The 25395-nt window shown below is 39.3% G+C and overlaps 2 protein-coding genes across 2 annotated transcripts; one reads left to right on the top strand and one right to left on the bottom strand.

Moving 5' to 3' along the window:
- Positions 1-717: 717 nt before the first annotated feature.
- Positions 718-1668, top strand: LOC102927515 (olfactory receptor 52P1-like). Its single transcript, XM_006979002.1, has one exon. The coding sequence runs from the start codon at positions 718-720 to the stop codon at positions 1666-1668; it is 951 nt and encodes a 316-aa protein (XP_006979064.1).
- A 6429-nt stretch (positions 1669-8097) lies between these two features.
- Positions 8098-10737, bottom strand: LOC102927216 (olfactory receptor 52A5-like). Its single transcript, XM_006979001.3, has one exon. The coding sequence runs from the start codon at positions 9076-9078 to the stop codon at positions 8128-8130; it is 951 nt and encodes a 316-aa protein (XP_006979063.1). The 5' UTR covers positions 9079-10737; the 3' UTR covers positions 8098-8127.
- Positions 10738-25395: the final 14658 nt, after the last annotated feature.

Here is a 25395-nt window from a genome sequence, read left to right as displayed (position 1 = left end):
AAATAACCAATATAATTTTTGTTCTTCTCTTTCTTCCTTTTCTCACCCCAAACCAGCCTCCTCTGCTCGTGGAATGTTCTTTCTATTTATACAATGAAGCATTGACCAGCTCTGAAGTAGAGAATGAAGTAAAAGATGTTTAAATCTGTATAGTGTTCACTTTTGACAATCCGAAAGATAAATAAATTCACCTTTGATGCATTGTGAAGCACTTAGCTTCTATGATTGGATTTGCTTTATTCTTATTAGATTCTTTTTTTTTTTTTAATTTCAGCAATGCAGCTAGGCTTTCTAAGGGTAACAGTATTCTATGATAAGTGATTTCTTGAAATGTCTGCAGATGGTGTTTGTATATATTCATGTTTATGCTTGTGGTTATTCTATTAACTGCCCATGTAACAGCAGATGAAATATCTGTAATAGAATTTAATTACATGTTAAAAATCAGAAAAAATCCCTAAGTAAATGTGATATTTTCCTTTGCAAATTCAGATCCTATGCCTCTAAATGCAGATCCAGTGCCACTAAAGGTAGATTTTTTTTCTGAGAATTAACAAAGGTGTGGAAAACAGTCATATCTTTAAGGTGGGTTTTATACAGTGACTTTAGATTATCCAATGAAGACATTTAAAATTCACCTAACAATCCTATTTTCTGCCTGCTAGGCATTTTGGGGCATTACTGTATTATTAAATGTGCAGCATCTCTAGGTTAACCATGGAAGGCAATGCTACACATCACATTTCATCTTTCTTCCTGGTTGGTATTCCTGGGTTGGAAAACTTTCACTGCTGGATTGGCATCCCTGTCTGTCTCCTCTTTGTCCTGACCTTGCTGGGGAACAGCATAATCATTACTACAGTCAAGCTAGAGCCAAGTCTCCACCAGCCTATGTATTTCTTCCTTTGCATGCTGGCAACGAATGACATGTGTCTGACCTGCTCTGCAGCTCTGAAGATGCTTGGCATCTTCTGGTTTGATGCCCATTGGATTGACTTTGATGTCTGTCTAACACAAATGTTTTTTATCCATACACTTTGCATCATGGAGTCAGCCATCCTAGTGGCCATGGCTTTTGATCGCTTTGTGGCCATTTGCATCCCACTGCATTATGCATCGATCCTGACAACATCCATGGTGATTAAGATAGGTCTAGTAGGCCTAAGCCGAGCTATGCTTATGATTATGCCATGTCCCCTTCTCATTAAAAAGCTGCTGTACTATACCAAATATGTCATCCATCATGCTTATTGTGAGCACATGGCTGTGGTGAAGGTGGCTAGTGCTAACACCCATGTGAACAGAATATATGGAATCTTAGTGGCCTTTTCAGTGGCAGTATTTGACCTTGGGCTCATAGCCACATCTTATATAAAAATTCTCCAGGCAGTGTTCAGACTTTCTTCCCAGAGAGCCCGCTCTAAAGCCCTGGGCACCTGTGCTGCCCACGTCTGCACCATTCTTGCCTTCTATACACCTGCATTGTTCAGCTTCCTAACTCATCGTTTTGGCAAGAATGTGCCTCCAAGTGTCCATATAATCTTTGCAGTCCTGTACCTGCTGGTGTCCCCCACAGTCAATCCCTTGGTGTATGGTGTTAAGACCAAACAGATTCGTGATCGAGTGATGGGTCTTTTCTTTCTTAAGAAGAAAATTTCTGAATACTAAACCATATTGATACAACTTTTGTTGGAAGAATGTGTTTTTTACAGTAATAGTGCATTAGCCTTAGTTGCCACTCTGTCCTCAAAATACTATTTAATAGAAGATATTATATTACATATATGATATCATATTTCTGTATTATCTTCAATATTTAATTTCATAAAAACTGCTGATAAAATTATTTAACATTTTATTGAGAATCTTCAAAATTCACAGTTCTGGTTTCTTCTTTTCTTTTTTTTTTTTTTTTGAGACAGAGATTTGCTATGTAGACAGGACTGGCCTTCGACTTGCAGAAATCCATTTGCCTCTGCTTCTCAAGTGCTGGAATTTAAGGCATGTGACACCCAGCCCAGCTATAGTCTGGTTTAATATAAACACACATTTATCCATTGTCATCTATCTTCTTGTCTATTTCTCTGTTTACAAATAGAGATGTATTTAAGTATATTTAGTGTCATATTTCAAAGTAAAATAAATGTAATAATTGTAGTTTTGATTCTAGTACATTAAAACTTGTAAAATATCTTCAATAACTTTTCTCCATTCATCAGAAAAATGAGGTTACATGGCAAATTGCCACTCCAAAATGTGAGAAGAGGAAACAGAATCACAGTCAGTATGTATTGATCTGAAGTAGAATGCTTGCCCTATAAGAACAATTCTTCTGAGATGTGGAAATTAATATAGCTCATAGATTCAAATCTATGTGAAGAGAGTCCTTCAGAAAAGCTACAGGTGAAATACTGATTTAATTTTTTATTATTTAATATATAGGGCACTGTTCAAGGAACTAGTGGTATTGAGGCAATATGTAAATAACAATGTGATGAGATAACAGATGAAAGTCCTACCATGTCATAGACTGACAGAATTGATATGCAAATTAAATATGATAGTTAAGACATTTTAGAAATTCTTAGAAGAAATAAGAACTGACAAATGGCCCATCAATATGACAAATATAGGAAACAATGCCACTTAAGTGCATAAACAGGGACAAGTTACTAACTTAATTTTAGAAATGAGAACAGTGTAAACATTAAGAAAAAAGGAACCAACATAAAAAGGCTTTGCTTTAGTTCAGATTTTTTTTCAATACAAGGTTTCTCTGTGTCGCTCTGGCTGTCCTGGAACTTGCTCTGTAGACCAGGCTAGCCTGGAAATCACATAGATCTGTCTGCCTCTGCCTCTTGAGTATTGGGATTAAAAGCATGCACCACCACTACCAGGCTTAGTTCACAGATTCTTAAATTTAGTGTCATTGTATCATTTAGGGTAGCATATCAATGTGGAGGATTTTACTGTTGTCAAGTATTTGACAACAGTAAAACGTTTCTGAATCTGCAATGACCAAATAAGAAATCTAAATTAAATGAATGATGAACCTAAGGAGTTTCTGGTTGCGTCTTCCTATGTTTCACTGAGTGAACAGTGAAGCTTTTGTTCTGAACACCAAGCACGTGCAATTCATACTGGGCATGCAGTCATACCAGGCAATGTGCAATTCGTACTGTGCATGCAGTCATACCATGCCAACAAAGGTTGCCTGAAACACCTCGGTTAAGAATTGAGATCTTTGTATGTAATGGATTGTATGAAAAATGTTCTCCTTTTATATAAATACCATGCTTTAATTACAGAAAATAGGGACTTTAATAGTTTCCTAACATCATTGTTCAGAAAGTAACTAGTGTGTATTTGAATGTATTGCAATAATATTTTAAAATACCTTTTTAAAGGATTTATTTTTATTTTTGTGTTTGTATGTATGCATCTACACAGGTGTGGGGGCCTGTGGAGGCTAGAAGATAGGATCATATTCCCGGGAGTTTGGATTACAGTGCCTCTGAGCTGCTTGATTTGGTCGCTGACCCATCTCTTCAGCCCTAAACATTTTGATATTAGAAATAGTGTTTGAATGACTGACGTGAGTTTCATAAGAAACTGTTCAATGATTTGGTTTTTAAATTAGAATCAAATTTCTAACAATTTCTGAAATGATGCTAAACACATTTTTGCCATTTTGTACTACATATTTATGTGAAGCAGCATTTTCCATACTCATGATCATAAAATCAAGATATAGATCAGTTCTGAAAAGCACTGATGATATTTTATATCTTTCAGTATCAGTTGTTCAGCCATGTTTTAATGTTTAATGCAAAGCTAATCAAGTGTATGTAATACACTTAATAGTATGTAATTAATGTTATTAATTAATAGTATTAATTTCTTCTTAATAGTATGTAATTCTGCCTTAGTCTTTAATATCTAGTAAATTTATATGAATCTAGAAAATTGTGTTAAAATAAATTTATGATTTATTACATTAATGTTTGATTAGTAAACTTCCTATATATACCTACATGATGGTAGATAAAAAAGTACTTGAGAGAAAAAGTTTACCATGTAGAAAATCCCTAAGAAACACCGCTCTAGTAGGTAAATATAGCCACTGCACAGTCCTTGGGGATATACTCAGAATTCAGGTGAAGAACTTGGTGCAGTTTTTATGGTAGTGTAAGAGCCATTAGCACAGACCCGTGACACAGCTTGAACCTCTGCATGAGTTGGAGGCAGGAGAGTTGTTAAAAACCTTGTACTGTAATGCTGACAGTGTAAGTCATGAAAGGATTATGGATGGGACAGTGAGGCCTGCACCGAGACATCTGAGGCTGCTCTGCAGCAATAGAATTCCATAGATTAAACAGATCTTTCCCCAGCCTAAAGACAGTTCCTAAGTAACTAGAGAAGAATAATACAGACATTAAAGTGTGCATAATATGGAGGCCTAAAATTAAAAGTAGTCCATACAGTAAATTTAAGGCCACTGAAGTGGACTTTGACAAAGGATTCAGAGTTCAGGTTTCTTGCTCACAATGGTGTTGGCTGCATGGCAGAGGAGGATGAGGCATGTTATTTGTGAAGCTGTGAAAGAATCGCTGCTCAAAAAGGACAGGAAGCTTGGGAGTCCACAATTCCACAGCCATAGATACAGAAGTGCCCACCACACACACAGACCAGACCATAAAGGAGGAGGGAGGGGGAATGAGAGAGGAAGAGAAGTGAGAGGGAGACAAAAGAAGACCAAGAAGGCAAAGAGAACCGAGAGGAGAGCCAAGAGAGTGTGTGGCTGAAATGGCTGGATTCTATGGGGAAGGGAAGCTGGGGGAAGGGAAGGAAGCTCAGGGGTGGGAGAAGATTAGGGTAGGGGCTGGGATGAGAAGTGCTGAGAAAAGTCCACTGTCACAGGTACTTGCAGTGCTGGGAGAAGCTGGTGACTCTGGCAGCCAGTGTCCACTTTGATAAGTTAGTAGGTACCTCAGTTAGCCATTTGTCCTGGGTTTTCTCAGGACCTAACAGCATGAGATACAGAGATGAATCGCTGGCTAATTTCCCATACTCAGTTTACAACTATCAAGTGGATTTGTGAAGAACTCAATTTTCTTAAATGCTCATTTTGTCAACAACATAGGTAGATTTTATCTATGGACTTCAATCCTTTAAGCTTCTGATTTCAGGGATACCAAGTACAAACACTGAAACAAGCATGACAGAGGTAATCCAAAGCATTACTGAGGGACACTCACATGAGAAAAAGTATGTGGCACTGAGTTCCAATATTTTATTCACTTGGATATTTGTTCAAATCACAAAACTGCACACACATGTTGGTACAACATAGCTTGACAACACTGTGGAAGACAATGAATCTTGAAGAACAAAACAAAGCCCCAAATGAAACACCCTAGGAGAAATGACAGCAAAAATAAAAATATAGGTGGCTGGGGAAATGGCTGAGTGCTTAAGAGCACTGGCTGCTCTTGCAGAGGACTTGTATCCAAGTCCCAATTTACCTATAGTGGCTATCAACTAACTGTAATCCTGGTTCCAGGTGCTCTGACCCCTGCTCCTGGCCTCTGTGGACACCAGCCATGCATGTGGTGCACAGAAATACATGCAAGCAAAGCACAGATACTCATAAAATAAAAGAATGATTTAAAGAAACTAACCATCTAGTCTTAGAGAATAAGATTATTTCACTAAAAACATGTCAGGGTAAGGAATTCATGTAGGAGAGACGATATACCACATGAGAGTGAGTGGAATGTAAGCATCTGAAAACATTTCCTTAAGAGAACAATGCCTTCAAATGAACAATAGATACCCAAGTAGGAAATAGTTTTTGGCACTATTGAAGCCACTGGATTTTATTGGACTTAAAGGCAGGTTAATGGTAATTCTGAAATGAATAATAAATCTAAATAAAAGTGTAAATAAGTAGGTAAATAAATAAAGGACAGATGGTCATGACTGCACATAAGAAAAATAGTCCTACCTCACACAGCCTTGAGGCAGGGGCAAGCGCTTGGACCTGTCTCTACTGAATGTTCCTCCTCATGGCAGGCCTTACCTTCCTGTAGGAAGGAATGGGGCATGGGTAGGGATGAGGAGGTTGGAAGGGCAGGAAGAGGGAAGAGGGGGATCTTTGATTGGTATGTAAAATGAATAAAAAATTTTCTTAATAAAAAGAAAAGAAAAATAGTCTTCAGGGCTGGAGATGGTTCAGTGGTTAAGTGCACTTTCTACTCTTCTAGAAGACCTGGGTTCAAATCCCAGCACCCACATGGTGGCTCAAAACTGTCTGTAACTCCAGTTCTAGGGGATCTGATACCCTATTCTGATCTCTATGGGGCACCAAGTACTAACATGGCACACAAATATACCTACAGGCAAAACATTCACATACATAAAATAAAATGAATAAATCTTTAAAAAATACAATGAAATAATAGATCAAAAGGACAGTCGAAATTCATCATCTCCTATTTCACAAAATCTCTACATTTTGTATAGAGGAGTCTGAAACCACATATTTTTTATTAATCATTTTGAATGTAAGTAATCATAATGATATTAGGTAATATCAAAAGTGCAATTTAAACATATTATAACAAGGAAGTATAATACAGAATGAGGGAGGCTCTAGCTCACATATTAAATACTCCATTTGCTATTAGTTGGCTGTATTCTTAGATCATCATCCTTGATCTGTCTGTTCTTGTCTTTTACATTTAAGCCAGATATTTAGAGTATTTCCAAAAACTATTATTCTGTTGTGTGCAAAAATATTTGCAACAACTCATTTTAAGGAAAAAAAATCTAAAAATCACTTACACAACCTCCTTCTCATTTATGAAATGAGGTAATTTCTCCAGATACTAGATCTACAGAAATGTAAAACAATGAATAAATCACAAATATAAACAGACAAATATGTGAATTTGAGGACCTCCTATTTTATCTGTGGACTATTAATATGTTTCCTATCATTACTATTTATTTTGCCTCTATATAAAAATCTTTGCACAAAACTAACTTATTAATTGCTGATCACATTTGCTCACTTAGTGTTTGATCTTGATTTTCCTACTGGGTTTTAATCTTATATTAATAATTTTGTTGTATGTATATTGTCAGAAACTACATCAGATACGATCTTGAAAAGAAGAAAGTACAACTAAATGCATATATTAAAATTTCATTGTCAAATTAGTACTCAATTCACAAGGACACAAATAATGAGCTACATTTAAACATCCTGATAGTGATTCTGAGTGTTATTAAAAGTTATAAAACAGGAGATTATATTCAATTATAATATAATTTAAATATGTTCAAAAGAAGTTCATAATAGTGGTATCAATGTCACTTTATATTGTTAAGTAGAATTTAAAATGTTAGCAGGTAGAGTTATTTTTTGAAAAGTGTTTATCATTAAGAGTTCAATTTATACATAAATACAACTGTCTTTTATAGTAAATTAATATTAAATATAATTAGCATCATGTTTCAATTACAATAATAACAGAAAGAGAATTAACTAAAAAGTAGTCAAGGCTTTTTCAAGTAGTTAGAGCAAACTTAAACTAAAACTTAGTACCTGTTCACAGGGAACTTAAACACTCATCAGGAACAAAGGTTTGGGGTTTCTAAGAAAGCTCAGTTGGTTAAGTGCTTGCTGCTCAAACATGAATTAAAGCCCCAGAATCTGTGTTAAAAGCTGGGTGTGATGGCACATGCTTTAGTTCAAGGACTGGAAAAGTAAATGAAGACTAGTGGAACCTTTGGGTTCTCCTCCCTGCCAGAACAGTCTAATTGTGCACCACAGGACATCAGGGGTCACTCTTAAACAAACAAATAAAATGCAAAACAACAACAACAACAACAACAACAAAAAGCCAAGGTAACAAGGTGAACTGTATCTTGACCTCTGGTTTTCACATGCATATGCACATAGACACACACACACACACACACACACACACACACACACACACTCACTCACACGCACATGCACACGCACACGCACATGGGGAGTGGGAAAGGAATCACAAGTAAAATCAAAGGGTTTTGAATGAGATTTGCTGTTTGAAACAAAAGTAAATAAGTGAAAAATCAAGAAGGATATTTGCAGAAGAAAATTTTGGACACTTGATCTCGAATCTGTTTGGTCTTCACCCCATAAACGATAGGATTAAGTAAAGGTGGAACAAGTAGATAAAGGTTAGACAGGAGAATGTGAATGTAGGATGGAATGTGGGAGCCAAATCGATGTGTAAAGAAAGAGAAGAAGGCCAGGAGATAAAACTCCAAGAAGACACAAATGTGGGCAATGCATGTGTTAAAAGCTTTGAGTCTTGCTTCCTTTTGAGGCAGCTTGAAGACAGTTACAAATATTCTAATGTAGGAGAGTGTGATGAAAATTATGTCCAGTCCAAGTATACTGAAAGCCACAAAGAGACCGTAGATCTTGTTGACACGAGTATCTTCTGCTGCCAGCTTTACGATGGCCATGTGCTCACAGTATGAATGAGATACAACTGTGGTCCAGTAGAATTTCAACCTGCATTTGATGAGAACGAGACACGGAGCTACAAAGAGGGCACCTCTGAGTGTGACTCCTATTCCTATCTGAGTGAGGAGTCTCTGGGTAAAAATCGATGCATGTCTTAGAGGATCACAGATCGCCACGTATCTGTCCATTGCCATGGCAATCAAAATGCCTGATTCAATTGACTGGAACGTGTGAATTAGCCACATCTGCAAGAGGCAGGCATCAAAGTATATGTTTGGAAGGTGAAACCAGAATATTCCTAGCATTTTGGGTAAGATGCAAGTACTGAGAGCAATGTCTGTTGCTCCAAGCATTGCTAGGAAGAGATACATGGGTTCATGGAGGCTTCGCTCAACTTTGATGACAACTAGGAGCAGAGAATTCCCAAAAAGAGCGATGATGTACATGGCACAGAAAGGAATCCCAATCCAGAACTGCACAGACTCCAAGCCAGGAATCCCAGTCAGAGTCAGCATTGAGGGCCTGAAGATGGTGCTATTGAGATGGATCATGCTGCCTTAGGGGCTGCAGGCATATGGCTTCTCAATTAGACTGGCAGCATGTGCTGGGAATATTTCTTCTGTTTTCAGTTCTCACCTACATTCACACAATCAGAGACTGAATGAGATTTCACATGGCAGTTTTCAGATATAGACTTTTACTGATGAGATCCCCTTATGCACATCCAAGAATGTCTACATATCTTTTCTAGGTGTGAATAATTTATTTCAGAGTTCAGTTTTCTATCATGTCTCTCACTTTCTTCTCTTCCCATGTCTGTCTTATCAGAAACATACATAACAGACACACAAACACTCCAAATAGAAGCTTATTAACTGTATTATAGAAAGAAGACATATTTCTGATTACCTATGAAAAATATTCAATTACAAGTGAGGTTTGGTTTTCTATGATAAATATCTTCTTTGATATTTAAATAATTAAATATTATAGTTGTCCGGGGAGGTCAGCTCCCCAGAACTGCACCAGGTTTGTGAATAGAAGACCTCAAAGTAGTGAGGGCTTTAGGAAACTCTTTTATCTGAAGGTATTTAGAAATAAGTTTCTATCTATCTGACAGGTAAATAAGGAAACACGCACCATTTCTGATGGTAACTTTCACTTCATCTTAAAAAAATCTCTTCCTCCAAAAATCTGTTTCCACACAGCTAAATCTCTTTACATACAGCTATATATTTATCTATTCTGCTACATTTCTTCACACATTACTGCATCATTCATTCACTCATTACTCATTTACTCTCATAGTCACTCAATCTCTCCTAGATCTCTCTATTCTAAATTTTTGGTTCTAGTTCTCTCTAGTTCCAGTTCCCTTTAGTTTCAATTCTCTCTGTCTCCACACAGCTACATGTATCACTTAGCACACACACACTCTCACTTCTGCCCAGCTCTTTCCACAGTTCCTTCACATTGCTCCTCTCACAGTCAAACTCTGAACAACAATGTATGTTACATTTTCAGGATCCAACCCATTCACATAACACATGATAAGTCACACAGTTTTTCTCAGGCTAGGAAGGTTGTGCTGACTGGCTAGTCAATAATGCTTGGCTATACATGTAGCTCTAAGTTGGTGAGAGTTCCCAGGCAGGAAGTAAACAGTTGGCTGAACCTAGAGCCTGTAACATTATACTAAGGCTGGGACTACATGCAAAACGTCATTTATTACAGAGGGATATGTCTATCAAAGTTGCTTCAAGCCTGACCTTGATTTAGTAATACTGGAATCTTGATTGTGTATTTTCTTCAGGGGCAGCTTAGTCTATTTTGAATTTGTTCTGAAATCTAAAATTAACTGTCTTTGAGACTGAGAATATTGTTACTTTCCTGTGTCAGTAAAGACAAATATTCTGGTATTATTTCTATTCCTCAGAATTATACAGCTTAAACAGAAATCATCTTTCTGGCTATCCACAGTTATATGTGTGCCCAAAGATAGAAAACACAACTAATGGCCTGTGGAAAGAACCCCATAGCTGTTCTTTTTAGGGAGGTAAGTGGTGACACATGAGAAAGTTACAGACAGAAAACAACTGGTTTCCACAGCCAGTGACTCCATAGACTTTGCCAAGTGGGGCTCACCTACAGAGAATTATTCATCTGGTAGGTTGACCTGTTGAACACTAGTTGTTACCTACTGTATATTCCCATGGCCTCTGGTAAAGCCATTACTACCAGCAGCTCTCAGCAAAATATCTACTTTGTTATGTCCTTGTCAAGAAGCATTTACCCATTTAATAAAGATGTCATAAAAAGGGCAATGAGATATATATATATATATAATATATGTATATATATTATATATATACTGTTTCAATAAGTGCTGAATGAATAATAAATCATGAAGAAGTTTATTGATGTGTAAGCTTCATGGGTTTTTATTACCACTTGCTGCTCCTATAATGACCAAAAGTAACTTACATACCTGTGTCCGTGAAAGACTAGAAGAAAAGACAGGAAGAATATCTACTAGATCAAGAGAAAATCAGCATTTTATTTTAACACTCTTCATCTCTAGATCAAATGCTCTAAAAACCTTTACTTCCTTTAGATAATGTGTGCTCTGAGCTCAAATATAATTAGAAGTCACCTCATATGCACAGGTGCAATTCCCATAGTCTCTTCACACATTACCTGAGTGTTTCTTTTGGAAGTTCGGAGGCACCCATGGGAACACAAACATGTTTAATTTTCTAACTTCTTTGTTTGAGTTCACATGTTAATACCAGTGTAGCTTTTCAAAAGCAACTAAAGAACAAGATACATGGTCAGCATAAAAAAAGACAGGAGGTATGGTACAATTCTCAATGAATGGATGAGTGACCAAATAATCTTACAAGCCCAAAATGTTAGCCAATCTCTGTCTTAGTACTTATGAAGGACCTGAACATATGAAGTATTGTAATGGTCCACAAGTACTCCCCTCTTAATCCAAGTGACTCCAGTAATGTTCATATAGGTTTTGAATAGTAAACATCTATCTCAACACTTGAGTTGACAAAGACAGTTCTAGAAATGACATTAAAAAAAAAAAAACAAAGAAAGAACTTATTTATGGTTTAAATGACTCCTAAGAGTTAATACATCAACACCAGGGAGAAGTTGGATCAATTTCTAATACTGTATCTAATAATGTATCAATACATTCAGGAAATCTCAATTTAACTTCATAAAACCGAGTGAATTCAACAACAGCTGTGTAAATACCACTGAGTTTCAGAGCCAAGCCCTTTCTATTTTCCAAAGATTACCACCCACCACTTTTAGAAATCATTTCTGGTGGTTGTTGGCTTTGACTAACAGATGTTAGGCAACCTCAAATACTTATAATCAATGATCTTTTCCATATGAGCTGGCTCATGTCATAGAGACATTTTTCACTGCATAAATACCAAACTGTTTTCACAACAGCTTTTCCTTGAATCATAATTCTTATATTATCACCAACATGTATATTTAAAAGTATGTTAGTTGTGGTATTCTGATGCATAAAATAGTGGGAAATATAGCCTTTATTTTTCTACATAGGAAAAGGGTTTAATATATAAGTAGTTAATTCTAATTTCTGAAGAAATATTTCCTACAAAATAATTGTTATTATTATCTATTTAAAATTAATCAGGTATGAAGATGAATCTCTGCAGCTATTACAATCTTTACTAAAGGCAAAGCCCCAATGAACAGGTAATTAACATATATATATGTGTGTATATATATATATATATATATATATATATATATAATTTCTGTATTTATGATTGTCAAAGGACTCTCATCAATCTGTACATTTAGAGATGTGTATTTACCTCTGTGTAACTTGAGAGGTCAATACACACCTTATTATCCATTCTTTGGGTCTTGTTTTCCTATGTAGCAACAATAAGCTTCTTGATTTTGAAACTTTTTGTGACTGTAATTTTCCACAGACATCACATGACTATGGATGACTCATGTCAGAGTGTCTGCACTAGAGCCTCTAAGACAGGAATGTAACAGAAGATGTAAGGGTGCTCAGTTTCACTGTTGAAGGAAGGGGTGGCTGAGTGGGGTATGTTCTACAGAGTTTTCCATTCTCATCACATGTAAATACATTTATTTTTCTCACTAATCATAAGTAATGATATCAACTGAGAAAATGTCTGGTTGAGACTTTTAAAATGTTCATTAAGAAATTTGTATTCATTTAACATACCAACCACAGATCCTCCTCTCTTCCCTCCTCCCACCCCCTGTCCTTTTCCCCTTAAACCCATCCCCCATTCTCTCCTCCGACAAGGTAAGGCCTCCCATGGTTGAGATTTTGTGTGGAGTAAGAACACTGTAGTTGGAAAGGGGGTGTTGCTGGAGGGCTTCTCTCCAGGTTCCCCAAGCCCCGCAGTCCCACAATCCACATATAAAATGTACATATATTTCTACTCTTTTTTTTTTCTGCTTATAAGAGTTTATTAGAAATACAGGGATAGAGAGTGCGCAGGCCTGTGGGAGAGACACGTGCGTGGAGAAGAGGAGAGGAGAGAAGAGAGAACCGGGAATATGGCGCTCTGCTTTAAAAACCGGCTGGGGGCGTTACGTAGCCATGTAATGTCACGGATTCTGGTCACGCGAGATGCCTTGGCCAGAACTTGCTAGGCGGAGATGTCCGGGTCTGCCGGGTATCCTGGCTACCAGAGACGCTTTGACCCGGAAATGGCTAGGCGGAAGTGTCCGCCTGGTAAATGGGACCGTGGGGGGCGTGTTGTAAACCCTTCATTCCCGACTCTTATTTTTTAAAAAAAGAAAAAATTGTGGTTGACTGGGTATGGGGGCGACGTTTCTCTCAAAGACTGCTTCCAGCTGAATAGTGGGCGTTGGTTGGCTCTTGGGGGGGGGTGAGGGGTATCTTGTGAAGTCCGGGAATGATGGTGGAGGTCCTGGAATGATGTTCTGCCGTCTCCTGGTTCTGCGGCTGTCCATCTGTGCTGCTGCTGGGGACCGACTGTGCCGTGGCTGGGGACCTCCCATTTAACAAGATACTGTTGACATAGAGAGAGCTTAGAGAGAAAGAATCATTATTATTTTGTTTTGGAGTTGGCATTTGTCTGAGGTAGATTTGGCCTGCCCAGATAGAGGCATGTGACATTTACCTGAGGTAGATCTGGTCTTAGTACTCTGCTTAATTTCTATCTGAGACAAGCCTCATTAAAGGTAGCTTATTTAAGGCACCTGTTTCCCTTATTAGGTTAGCACTTGGGAAACACAGGTGATCAGTTGCTGAGTATTGAACAATGATAAATTGTTGTATTACATTATTCCTTACCACCTGGATATTTTGATGGTCCTTTTGCCTCCGGCTCTGTGTGGCCCTGGTTGGAAAAGGAAGGGGTGATACCTTATTCCTCTGGGATTGGTGACAAAGCAGGGGATCCTGATGTCCTCTGGAGCTTGAGAGTGAGAGGCCCTGTTTGTTTCACTGTATATGAAGAGAGATTTTTCTGGGATGGAGGTGAAATAAAAGGTTTTAGGTGAGACAGGTGGACCCAGTGAGGAAAGCCCTCGAGTTTAGCAGCTGTAGGGGTTACAAGAATTACTTTGAAGGGTCCCTGCCACTTATGGGAAAGAGGTGAAGGGCGCTGACCTGGAGGAGAGAGAAGAACCTAATATCCAGTGTGTATTGGAGATGGGCAAGGATTGTCACATGGCCGAGGCAGTGAACAGTCCACATAGCTCCATAGAATAGACCTTAGGTGACATAAAAGAGGAGTTAACAGGCTATCTGGAACAGTTGGAGGCTTGGAAAAAAGACCTGGTGTTAGAACTGGTCTGAGGAGATATTTAACTTTTCCTGATGGTGGGCATATGGGTAAAATCGAGCTGTAGCCCTGGGGAGGTGGGAAGCCTCCAGCATGGCCATTATATGGCCTGAGTTAGATACGGATCCACCTTTGATGTGAGAAGTCCACGCTCCCTCCAAATAGCAGCGTGGGACAGGAGGATATTTGGAGTCTGTAGAGTTAGTGGCTAGGAGAAGTAGGAGAGCTGCTGGCATGTCTGGGGTGAGGCGAATGTGTGGAGCGAAAAGAAATGGACGCTCCTACCTTAGCTAGGAGATCCCTCCCCATTAAAGGTACAGGGCAACTTGGCACCACTAAGAATGTATGTGTGAGAGGGATGCCTCTGAAAATACAATTAAATGGCAGTGTCTGCTGAGGTAGATAAGGCTGTCCCCTGTACCCAACAATAAAGGAGAGGTGGTATCCCAAAACTCCCAGGACTGAGTCAATGGCTCTGGTGTCCAGAAGGAAAGAAACGGATTGCTTCCCTGCTGCGTTCTGGGTTCCCTGTCATGTCTGTAGCCAAGCCTAGGTCTGTTGGAGGTCTTAGCTTGATGTACCCATGCATCTTGGTGCCTGGGGGCAGTCAGCTGACTCTGTCTTTCTAGGTGGCACTTTTAACAAGGCTGTTGATGGCCTGGCAGGGCATTCGGTAGCCCGTGGCCTTTTCCTCATTTAAAACAGGGACCCAACAGCTTTTGGAAGTCAGCGAGTGCCAGCACTTGGCAATTTTGTTTTCGGGCTTTTATCTCTTCCCTGGCACACCTTAAATGCCACAGGTGACTCTTTTGCCTGTGGGGTCAGGAGCCTTGCTCTCCAGATGCTTAAGTTTTAGTCAGGTAGATCTGGGGAACAAGAGACAGATTTTCGTATTTATCCTGAACTATTTACTGGTTTTAGGGCAGCCTTACGGAGGCCTGTCAGGAGACAGGTAATAAACCTATCTCTGGCTAGACAGCCACTCTGGGTGTTGTAATCCCAGTGTGGCTCTCGGTCAGGAACCGCTTCAGCTCCTGGGGGATGTGAAAGGTTAGTTTGATGAATTTCATCTGTATGAGTCCTAGCCTGCTCCCATACACACCTGTGCTGTGGGACGGTCTGTATGTCAACTTGCTCTGATTGGTAATAAATAAAACACTGATTGGCCAGTGGCCAGGCAGGAAGTAGGTGGGACAAGGAGAGAGGAGAATTGTGGGAAGCAGAAGGCTGAGGCAGAGAGACACTGCAGCCGCCGCCATGGCCAGCAGCATGTGAAGATGCTGGTAAGCCACCAGCCACGTGGCAAGGTATAGATTTATGGAAATGGATTAATTTAAGCTATAAGCACAGTTAGCAAGAAGCCTGCCACAGCCATACAGTTTGTAAGCAATATAAGTCTCTGTGTTTACTTGGTTGGGTCTGAGCGGCTTTGGGACTGGCAAGTGACAGATTTGTCCTGACTGTGGGCAAGGCAGAAAACTCTAGCTACAAATGGTGCCCAACGTGTTGGCAAGAGTTTCTACCTAAAACCTGAGAAAAGATTCTAAAATGGAGCTAAAAACAGCTTCCTAATTGTCTCTCTCAAATGAGCGGCAGCTGCCGGTTTGAGCTACTGGCAGATTCCTAGAGTGTGAGCTCGGTTTGCAGTATGGCGGGAATGAGGCCTCTGCAAGTGGCACATTAAGCTGTGTGGTGGATTTAGCCTTTGCTAGTACAAAACAAAAAAAAAAGGTTTCTGGGCTACGCGCTGCTTGGATAAAAGCACAGACCCACTATGGCTCCCAGAGCTGGTGGAAAATGTACCACCGCCATGTTGGGAAGCTGAAGTGGGCGGAGCCAGCAGCCACAGCGCCGTTTCAGGCTTAAAAGGCTGCAGTTTAAGCAATAGGCTCAAGGTAATATAAAAAATAAGCCATGTAAAGATGGCTACCACACAGAGAATCTGGATTATGTTCTCTTTGATATTTGTAACTGAAGAAAAACATTTGATTGCAAAAGCTGTTGAGTTATGCAAAAATGTGTATTTTAAAGGTACCTTGACTTCAAAATTTGGATATAAGGATATGTTGCTTTGGAAAGGAGGCTCTGTTTTTGTTTCTACAGAAAGCCAGAGGCTATGGATTTGTTCCAGATTAAGATACATCAGGTTTGACCAGCCAAGACCACCTGAAAGGTCTCTGATGACGCCATGGCCCAGATGATCCAACATCCAGAATCGTTTCAAGGCAACTGGCTCACACAATACAGCCTCACGGACTACTCCATGATCCTAAAATTTTCTTTGTGTCCCCATAAGATACAGCGCCCCCCTCCAGCAGGAAGTAGTAAGAGGAAGCTACACCCAAATTCCCAAATATACCAAGCTGACTTTGGAGATGTGTAAAAGTTAAAACCTTCCTTTTAAAAAAAAGAAAGGGGAAGTGCTGTGGGACGGTCTGTATGTCAACTTGCTCTGATTGGTAATAAATAAAACACTGATTGGCCAGTGGCCAGGCAGGAAGTAGGTGGGACAAGGAGAGAGGAGAATTGTGGGAAGCAGAAGGCTGAGGCAGAGAGACACTGCAGCCGTCGCCATGGCCAGCAGCATGTGAAGATGCTGGTAAGCCACCAGCCACGTGGCAAGGTATAGATTTATGGAAATGGATTAATTTAAGCTATAAGCACAGTTAGCAAGAAGCCTGCCACAGCCATACAGTTTGTAAGCAATGTAAGTCTCTGTGTTTACTTGGTTGGGTCTGAGCGGCTGTGGGACTGGCAAGTGACAGATTTGTCCTGACTGTGGGCAAGGCGGAAAACTCTAGCTACACACCTGAGCTCCTCAGGAAGTCATGAAAGGTGAGACTATAAGATTGAGTTATATATTGAAACTGTTTAATAAAGGAAGCAGAATTAGATGTATAAGAACCCAGATTACTTTCTATCTGAGAGAGTTCTGCTAGAGAGAATGGAACATGAACTTTAACCAGTCCATCCACACCCACCACCTCTCGCAAAGGGAGAACAGTGGAAGGTTCTGGATGGCTGGAATCAGCCGATTTAGCAGCTCGAGAGCGGGTGGTAGGGGGAGTGAAGTTTGGAGCCAGGGCAGGGCCTTTGGAAGCAGCCGCTGCAGAGGAAGAAACAGCTTTAGAAGAGGAAGAGTCTGGAGTGGAAGGAACGGTTGTTCTAGGAGTTGGAGCCGGAGGTCGGATAGGTAGAGGTTCATTAGCAGGGTCTAAAGTTAGCGAGTCCGGAGTCAGAGAATCCTCCGGTTTAGGCATAGCTAACATCATATGAGCAGGAGAGAAGGAAACGAGAAGAGACAGTTTAGCATTGAGAAAGAAGAAAGCAACTCTTTCCATTTGCCTGAACGGCAACAGTAATTAGAGAGCTCCCGTGAAATATCGGGATCTAAGGAGCCGCTTGGCGGCTCTTTGTTATTTTTTAAAGCATACTTTAGCCACTTTTTTGAACATAAACAAGTTAGCTTAGAAATCTTTAAACTGAGAGGTTTTAAAGCTTCAATAAGACAGCCTAACGGAGAGGAAGGACTAACAGGGTTGGAAGCCTTGTTTCCCATGTCTGCAGCGGAGGCAGAAAAATAAAAAATAAACGTGATCCAGAGCCAAGGCCCCAGGCGTCCCCAAGGCCAAGGGCGGATACCGGGCGCAGGCTGCTCCTTGACTCATCAGCCACAGAAGCAGGGGCCCCCTCCACGGTGAGGAAAGGATTCCCCGGGAATCCATACAGCGTTTGCCCCTTCGTCAAGGAGATGGACATGCCGGCCTCACGTGGCTCCCAGGACGCACCAACGGTCGTGGCCCTAACTCGAGAAATATCTCAGGCTGCAGACGTGGGAGACGGCTAGAAAAGTTAGGCCTGCGATAGGGGCCGACCGTAGCCAATGAAGACCGTGGTCGGGGGTTCCCCCGGTCTCAAGAACACGTGTGAGGTGCCAGACAATCAACGGTCGTTCTCACAGATTCAGGAAACCGTTTACGCTGGTCGAAAAATGGGGGAACTCACCAATCCAAGAAAGCGGTGTTGGATGCAATTTGGATGCGATTCAGGTGAATGGAGAGCGGTCTGTCGCATACAGAGCAGATTACCCGGTTTGCGGGCTGCCGGCGGAAAGCGTCCGGGAGCGCCCGCTCGGTTTCGGCACCAAAATGTTAGTTATTTAGCTGCGTTGTGTTCTTACCCTGCAAGGAAACGTCACGAAACACGACAGAATCTGCTTATAAGAGTTTATTAGAAATACAGGGATAGAGAGTGCACAGGCCTGTGGGAGAGACACGTGTGTGGAGAAGAGGAGAGGAGAGAAGAGAGCATATTTCTACTCTTATTTGAAACATTTTTATATTGATACAAATGTAAATTTATATCTGTCATACTTTATATATGTTCTACTTCTGTTTAGGATATTCGGTATATTGATATATATTTAATATTATTGTCATATTGCATATCACACTATATATTCCTACCTCTGTTATAAATATCTTGTGTATTGTCACAATTTTGAAGTCATCGTTCTTCACCATACATTTGCTTATAGACTGTTTACCTTATTTACGTGAAGCCTTAGTCCTTAGGTTATTTCGATAGATAAGATTTATAGATTTATAGTCGCCTATGCCTGTCATCTCTATAGTTATGTTAGTTAGGTTATCCAGATTTACAGATACATAGGTCAGATGGGCAGGTAATCTTCAAACACTTCATAAACCTGGAGAATATGGCATTTAAATAACTTAAAATTCTGTTGATGTGAGACACAATTGCTCCTGGCTGCACCAATTGATCCCGAGAGAATGTTGGGCTTCTAAGACATTTCCATTTGGAAGTTTGTCTTTTGGCACAAAATGGCCTACTGGGCAAAGAACTGCCCTTGCCTTGATGGCTGACAGTACAAATGCAATGCTCTCCTTTCTGGACAAGCGGGACACAAGGAAAGCGACCACTGTACTCTGCCAAGACAGGGTAAGATGGTCTTTTAGAAATCCTGCTTCTGAAAATGGTCTGTCAGATACTCTAGGCCTGTAGCCAATTTGAATGCACCAACAATGCTGAGAAACATTAGGTGACTGTCCAGGCTGCCAGCTGTCTTGGTCTACTCTTGCAAGATTCCCGAAAGTTGCTTGCATCCATCTACCATTTCTCAGGTACCATTATGTTCCTTCTCAGGTCTTTGATGGGATTGAAGACTAGCAGTTATAGTTACAACTTAGTATATATAATATCTTAGATAAAACATATTAAGTATTAGATTCAGGTTCTTTAGTATAGGACACCTTTGAATGATCTTTATAACATGCTGTTTACCTATGCTCTATACTTCTCTGGATTTTAGTATGTGTTTCTTGCTTGATATTGTTTGCATTGGTTGTAGTTACATCTTATCTAGGTCATTATCTCTCATTATTTCTGGACAATATTTGATAACCATTCATTTGTATATAGTCTTGTATTAGTTTAGAACCTTCTTATTTAGACAAAAAGGGGGAGATGTAGTGGGTAGCCATTCCAGCTTGGTTCTGGAAGTTCCAACCTCCATTGAGACTCTGGCAACTGTCACGCCTACGAGGCGGGGCAAGGGGAGGCGCTGGGGACCCAAGAGCTGGATGGGCGAGCGCTCTCGCTGGGTGCTCTCTCAGTGCGGGGACGCTGACCGGTGGAGATTGACTGTGCAGAGCTCCGGAGAACACCGCTGGACTGCGTTACACCTTCCCCAGACCCTGCAACCTACCCATTACTTAATTTGTGAGTTACGCCATTAAATAAATATCCTTTTAACTACGTGGAGTGGCCAAAATAATTTCTCCAATAAGGGGGAAAATTTTACAAATGAAGAATGAACAAAATCACAGAATTCTCACCTATACGGAGGGCCTGATCCAGTTGGGGGCCCCTCAGCCATTGGTTCATAGTTCATGTGTTTCCATTCAAGTTGATCTCAATCCTCAAGGGAGTCTTTGCCTTGGAGGAGATGAGAATGGGGAGTGTGCTGGGGAGAAGGGGAAGGGAGCGGGAGGGGGGAGAACAAGGGAATCTGTAGCTGATATGTAGAATTAAAATATATTGTAAAATAAAATAAAATTAAAGTTAAAAAAATCACAGAAGTCAAAGACTAGTTTTCCTCCATTTTAATAAACTACTGCATTTAAAGAGACAAAGCGTCAAATATGAAGTGTGATTTCTTTATTTTTTAAAAATATTTTATTAATTCTTTGAGAATCTTATATATTGTATTTTGGTTGTATTTATTTATCTCCCCCATTCTTTCTCAAGTAAATACACCGCCACAATTCCATATCCATTCAATTTTGTGTCTTCATTTATTTAATCTCTTAAATCCCATATAATAATCCCTTTGGTTCTGACCATTACTCTTAGGTGTGTGCCCATCCATGGGGCTACAACCATAAAGAAAACCAACTCTCTCTCTTTTGGCAGCTATCAATTACTACTATAGTGACATCTTAAGACTCAAATTTTTGCATCAATTTCCACTAGTGTGTAGGGTCAACTGACCTTTATCACAAAGTGAGGGCTTTTCATTATATTATGGCTATTGGATCCTAAAGCAGTAACAATACCCTGAGGGACCAGATCTGACTGCATACTTGACAAGATTCTCAGGTATTTGCCAAAGGACAAGACAATAGAACATTTTGTGTAATATTAAAGACTGGCCAAGAATCTCATATTATAAAATAGTCACTATGTTATATATATATTAGATAACAAAATCTATTATCCATATCTTCCCTTGTTTCTCATTCATCAGTCTCTGGTGATAATCATTCTACCATCTTCCAAATAAAACTGATACCACAGAACAGATTTTTTTTTCTAACTTAGCATAACAAACTCTCTTTCGGGATTTCAGACTCCCTTTCATACATGCTTTCATCAATACAAGGATTTCCAAATCTTTTAGGATTCAGCAGTGTTCCATTTGAAGTACACCATAATTTTCGTCATCCATGAAAATGCTAATGTACAGTAGTTTCTAGACCTTTACTACTGTGAGGTGGTCCTATAAACATGTAAGTACAGGTATCTTTTTGAGATTTAGTACTTGTTTTCTTTAAGATATAAATGTTTGGTACTTAGAGGTAGCTCATTCAGTAAAGTGATATTCTTGCAAGCATGAAAACCTGAGTTTGATCCCACATAAATAAAAATAATGGAATAGTGATAAATTCCACAGCTGAGTAGTGGAGACAAGCAGATACCCAGGTTGTGACTTACTTTGTGATTTCTGGAACACTAATAGACTCTGTCTATCTATCTATCTATCTATCTATCTATCTATCTATCTATCTATCTATCTATCTATTCCTCAAACGCTCACAGATAAACACCAAATGTATAAATGCATGCATACGCATATGCCATAGCATAAGCATATTGGACAGAGGACAACTTTGGAGAATCAGTTCTTTCCTTACATCCTGTGGGTCTGAGTGAGAAAACTCAGCTTATCATGCTTAATAGAAAGCACCTTTATCTACTGAGCCATCTTGTTGGTCCATTAGAAGCATTTTCAATTATCCCACCATTTCAATCATTTGAGTATTTTCCCATGGAACTTCATTTGTGTGTTGAAGTCCAAAAATTATTTGTACCAATTTTTGTAAGTCATAGACTCTTCACTGTCAACTTGACTAGATTAAGAATAAACTCGATTAGGAAGCACCCTTCTGGGCGTTTCCTTTAGATCATCATCAGTGAGGTTCTCCTGAGATGAGAAGACTCACTGTGAATGTGACAGCAACAGCCCATGAGTTAAGGTTCTAGATTATAAAGACAGTGGAATATGCTGTTCCTTTTCTTTGTTTCCCAAACTACCCAGATCCAAGCAAGTTTTTGCACCCAAGCACCAGAACTGGACTGTACCTTTAACCTGTAAGCCAAAATGAGTCCCTTCACCCTTATGTTGCTTCATGTCTGGTTTTGGCCAAACAAGAAGAAAAATGATTAATTTATTGTACCTCTGAATAACCAGGTAATAAATTTTACTTCAAGCACACCTGAGGAGTTAATCATAAATGTCAATGTTATAAATAAGTTAAAAAATACAAGTTGAGTAATTTGGCTTTAGGTAAACTATTTGTCAATTATTATATTTTGCAATAAAGCTACAATTTCATTTTCCAAGTATTGATTTGTTGCTGCTATGCAATAGCAATTTTAAATTATATATTTATATAAGTGTATATTTTCATGTTTCTTACTAATTGAAAATATTATTTAATATACCATTATTTTCTCATACAATATTATGATACAATAAATTCCATAGTAGGAAGTGATTTTTTTAATACTAGACTCTAAATTTAAATATGAAGAATTTTTTTTGTTTGTAGTATTATTTTTTTAAATTGGTCTTTGAATTGAAAGGTCAATTAATGATTTTGAGTTTAAAACACATGTTGATCACTTGTTTAATACAGACTCAAGCATATGTTCCTGTGACATCCAATTGGAGGGAACCAGTGAACCATCCACATATTATTGTATACATTATAATTGTTGATTGATTTGTGAAAGGCAGGGACTTAAGTTAGGTTACGGATGTGAATATAAATTGTCTAGGATCTGGAGCTACAGACAGTTTATAAATACTACATGGATGCTGGGAGCTGAAACTGAGGATTATGGAAGAACAGTAGGCATTCTTAACTGCTGAGCCATCTCTCTAATCCCTCTATGTAGCTCATTGCTGGATAGCCAAGCACTTGTTGCATATTCCAAATTAGTCCTAAACTTGCGATCCTCCTGCTCTACCCCTTAAATGTTGGGATTCTGATATGATACACAATTCTCAGATATGTAGGATATCAACAGGATGCTACTGATGATATCAGAATATACTGTCCAGATTTCTTTTCAAGGAAAGACTTCTTGCACAGTCTTGGCAGTGGAATCTGTTGTGGGAATTCATTCTGCCAATAGCTTTGGGGTGCAAGCATTGGGGCATGGCTTCTTGTCTGAGTAGGTGACCGCTTAAAAGGGGAGATAGAGGGGATCTCGATCTCTCTTAGGGTGAGGAGACCCAGACAGGCTGTGGAAAGCAGCTTGCAATTGGTCCCCTTCTGCCTTGAGGAGAACAGAGGCTGGATCAGCAGCAGATAAGCAGCATGTCTACCTTGCTTTGTATTAGTGAGTCTGTTTCCCCATCACACCCTTAACAGATTTATACACACACACACACACACACACACACACACACACACACACACACACACACACACACACCCCTCTGTGGGCTCTCTTATCAGGGATCAGCATCATCCAGTCTCTACCTCTTCATCCATACTGGATGCTACTAAGCTTCAGAGAGCCATTGTGCTCTCAATATTATGCACTCCTGATGCCAGAAGATCTCATCTGCTGACTAATTGAGGAGGAGTTTTAAAGGCCTGGCCATTCAACCTATGCCTCTGTAATATTTCTTCTTATCAATTCCACACATTTTCATTTTACTATATATTTTTCCTATAATAAGCTTTTTGTTGCAAACCATGCCATTAGCATTTGTTTTTGAAGAACTCAACTTGTAACAGGAAAACATTACAATGATTGAATAGCCATCAGTGAAAGTGTAAGCTTGGTTGATTAACAATAACACAAATATCTGGATAGGGTATTATTACCTGGGGACTCTTACTTCAACCATTCCCTTGTTCTCTATCTAGTTTACACATATATCCCCTTTTAGGTGGAGGACTGAGATTTCTTAAAGACAGTAGAAATATATATTTCCCAAAACTTGGTTGCAGTCTAGATTCCTAACCAGTGTGTTTAGGTTTCCATATGTTAATAGAGTTAAATTACCATCTTGTCAACAGGCTCAAGTGAAAGCTAGAATATAAACAAAAGACATGGAGACTGATGATAAAGATACCATAATCCCAAGGTTCAGAGTACACAAAAGGGAGGGAGCATGGAAGGAGACAGACAGAGGAAGAAAGGGAAAAGCAACAAAGAAGGAGGGGCAATGAGCAACCTAAATTACAACTGATCCCTGAGGAGACGCTTTGGAGATAAATGCTCTTACTAGCCAGGCTTTTGTGAATGTCTGAAAAAAATGTGTTATGACCAAAGTCTTCTCAAAGCTGAATATCTAAAGCTCCTGACAATGTCATTGAAGAACAGACAAGGTCAAGATCTCAGGTTAGTGAGGCTCTGTAATGAATTTTCTCTTTGAGGTCTTACAGGCACCAGGGCAGGGCAAAAGGGGAAACAGACATCTGACTCTTCAATAAGAGAAAAACAACAGTATTGTCGGCCAAGAACCTATGGGTGATGATCATGGGTCCTAAAGCCCCTCCTACACCTCTGCAGCCTAGCTTCTTTAGGAGTAACTTATGCCAATGTATATATAAAGAAGAAGACATCAAGTTAGGGCAGGGAGTTTTTGGTCAGGGCATAGGGAAAGTTACTGAGGATAATGAGGAATGTATATTTCATTAGGTACATATATTAAATTCTCAATTATTATTATTACTATTAGTAATGTTAATAATAATAATAATAATACCAATACCAAAAACAATACTAAAGGTAAATGCAAAGCAGAGTGTGACAACAAGCCAGAAAGTCAATGAGATGAATTGTGTTTCTCTTTCCTTTTGCCTTCCTGTATAAACTTTTAATTTTTCTGACTTCCATTTTTCTAAGCCTGTGATTTTCTTCTCTAAAATTATCTGTCTCTACTTTTCTCACATGTTGAAAAAGGTTGCTTTCCCCTGCTTCTCCCAGTCCCGGGATCAGTGTCATCTTCAGAAATGTCAGAATTTCTCACTCACCACTCCTCAACTTTATCTCTCCTTGCCCTGAATAACATCTGCTGCTCAACTAAGTACAGTGTAGTATGTTTGCTTAAAGAAAAACCTCCCTGTATTATCTTTTTTTCCCTATAGGTTTCATAAGAAAATATGATCACTTGACAAATCTCAGAGTGAATAATACAGATGTGTGTCAACTGCAATTTTTGTAATAATGAAAGCTTCAAAGTGAGGAGGG

Source organism: Peromyscus maniculatus, chromosome 1 (genome assembly GCF_049852395.1).
Source record: "Peromyscus maniculatus bairdii isolate BWxNUB_F1_BW_parent chromosome 1, HU_Pman_BW_mat_3.1, whole genome shotgun sequence".
In the NCBI taxonomy this organism is placed as follows: Eukaryota; Metazoa; Chordata; class Mammalia; order Rodentia; family Cricetidae; genus Peromyscus; species Peromyscus maniculatus.
The sequence above is the reverse complement of the archived record's forward strand: the minus strand, read 5'-3'. Positions and strand labels throughout refer to the sequence as shown.

What these genes read in the sequence shown, in the direction of transcription:
- LOC102927216 (XM_006979001.3), bottom strand. Translation starts at nt 9,078, where the DNA reads ATGATCCATCTCAATAGCACCATCTTCAGGCCCTCAATGCTGACTCTG.
- LOC102927515 (XM_006979002.1), top strand. Translation starts at nt 718, where the DNA reads ATGGAAGGCAATGCTACACATCACATTTCATCTTTCTTCCTGGTTGGT.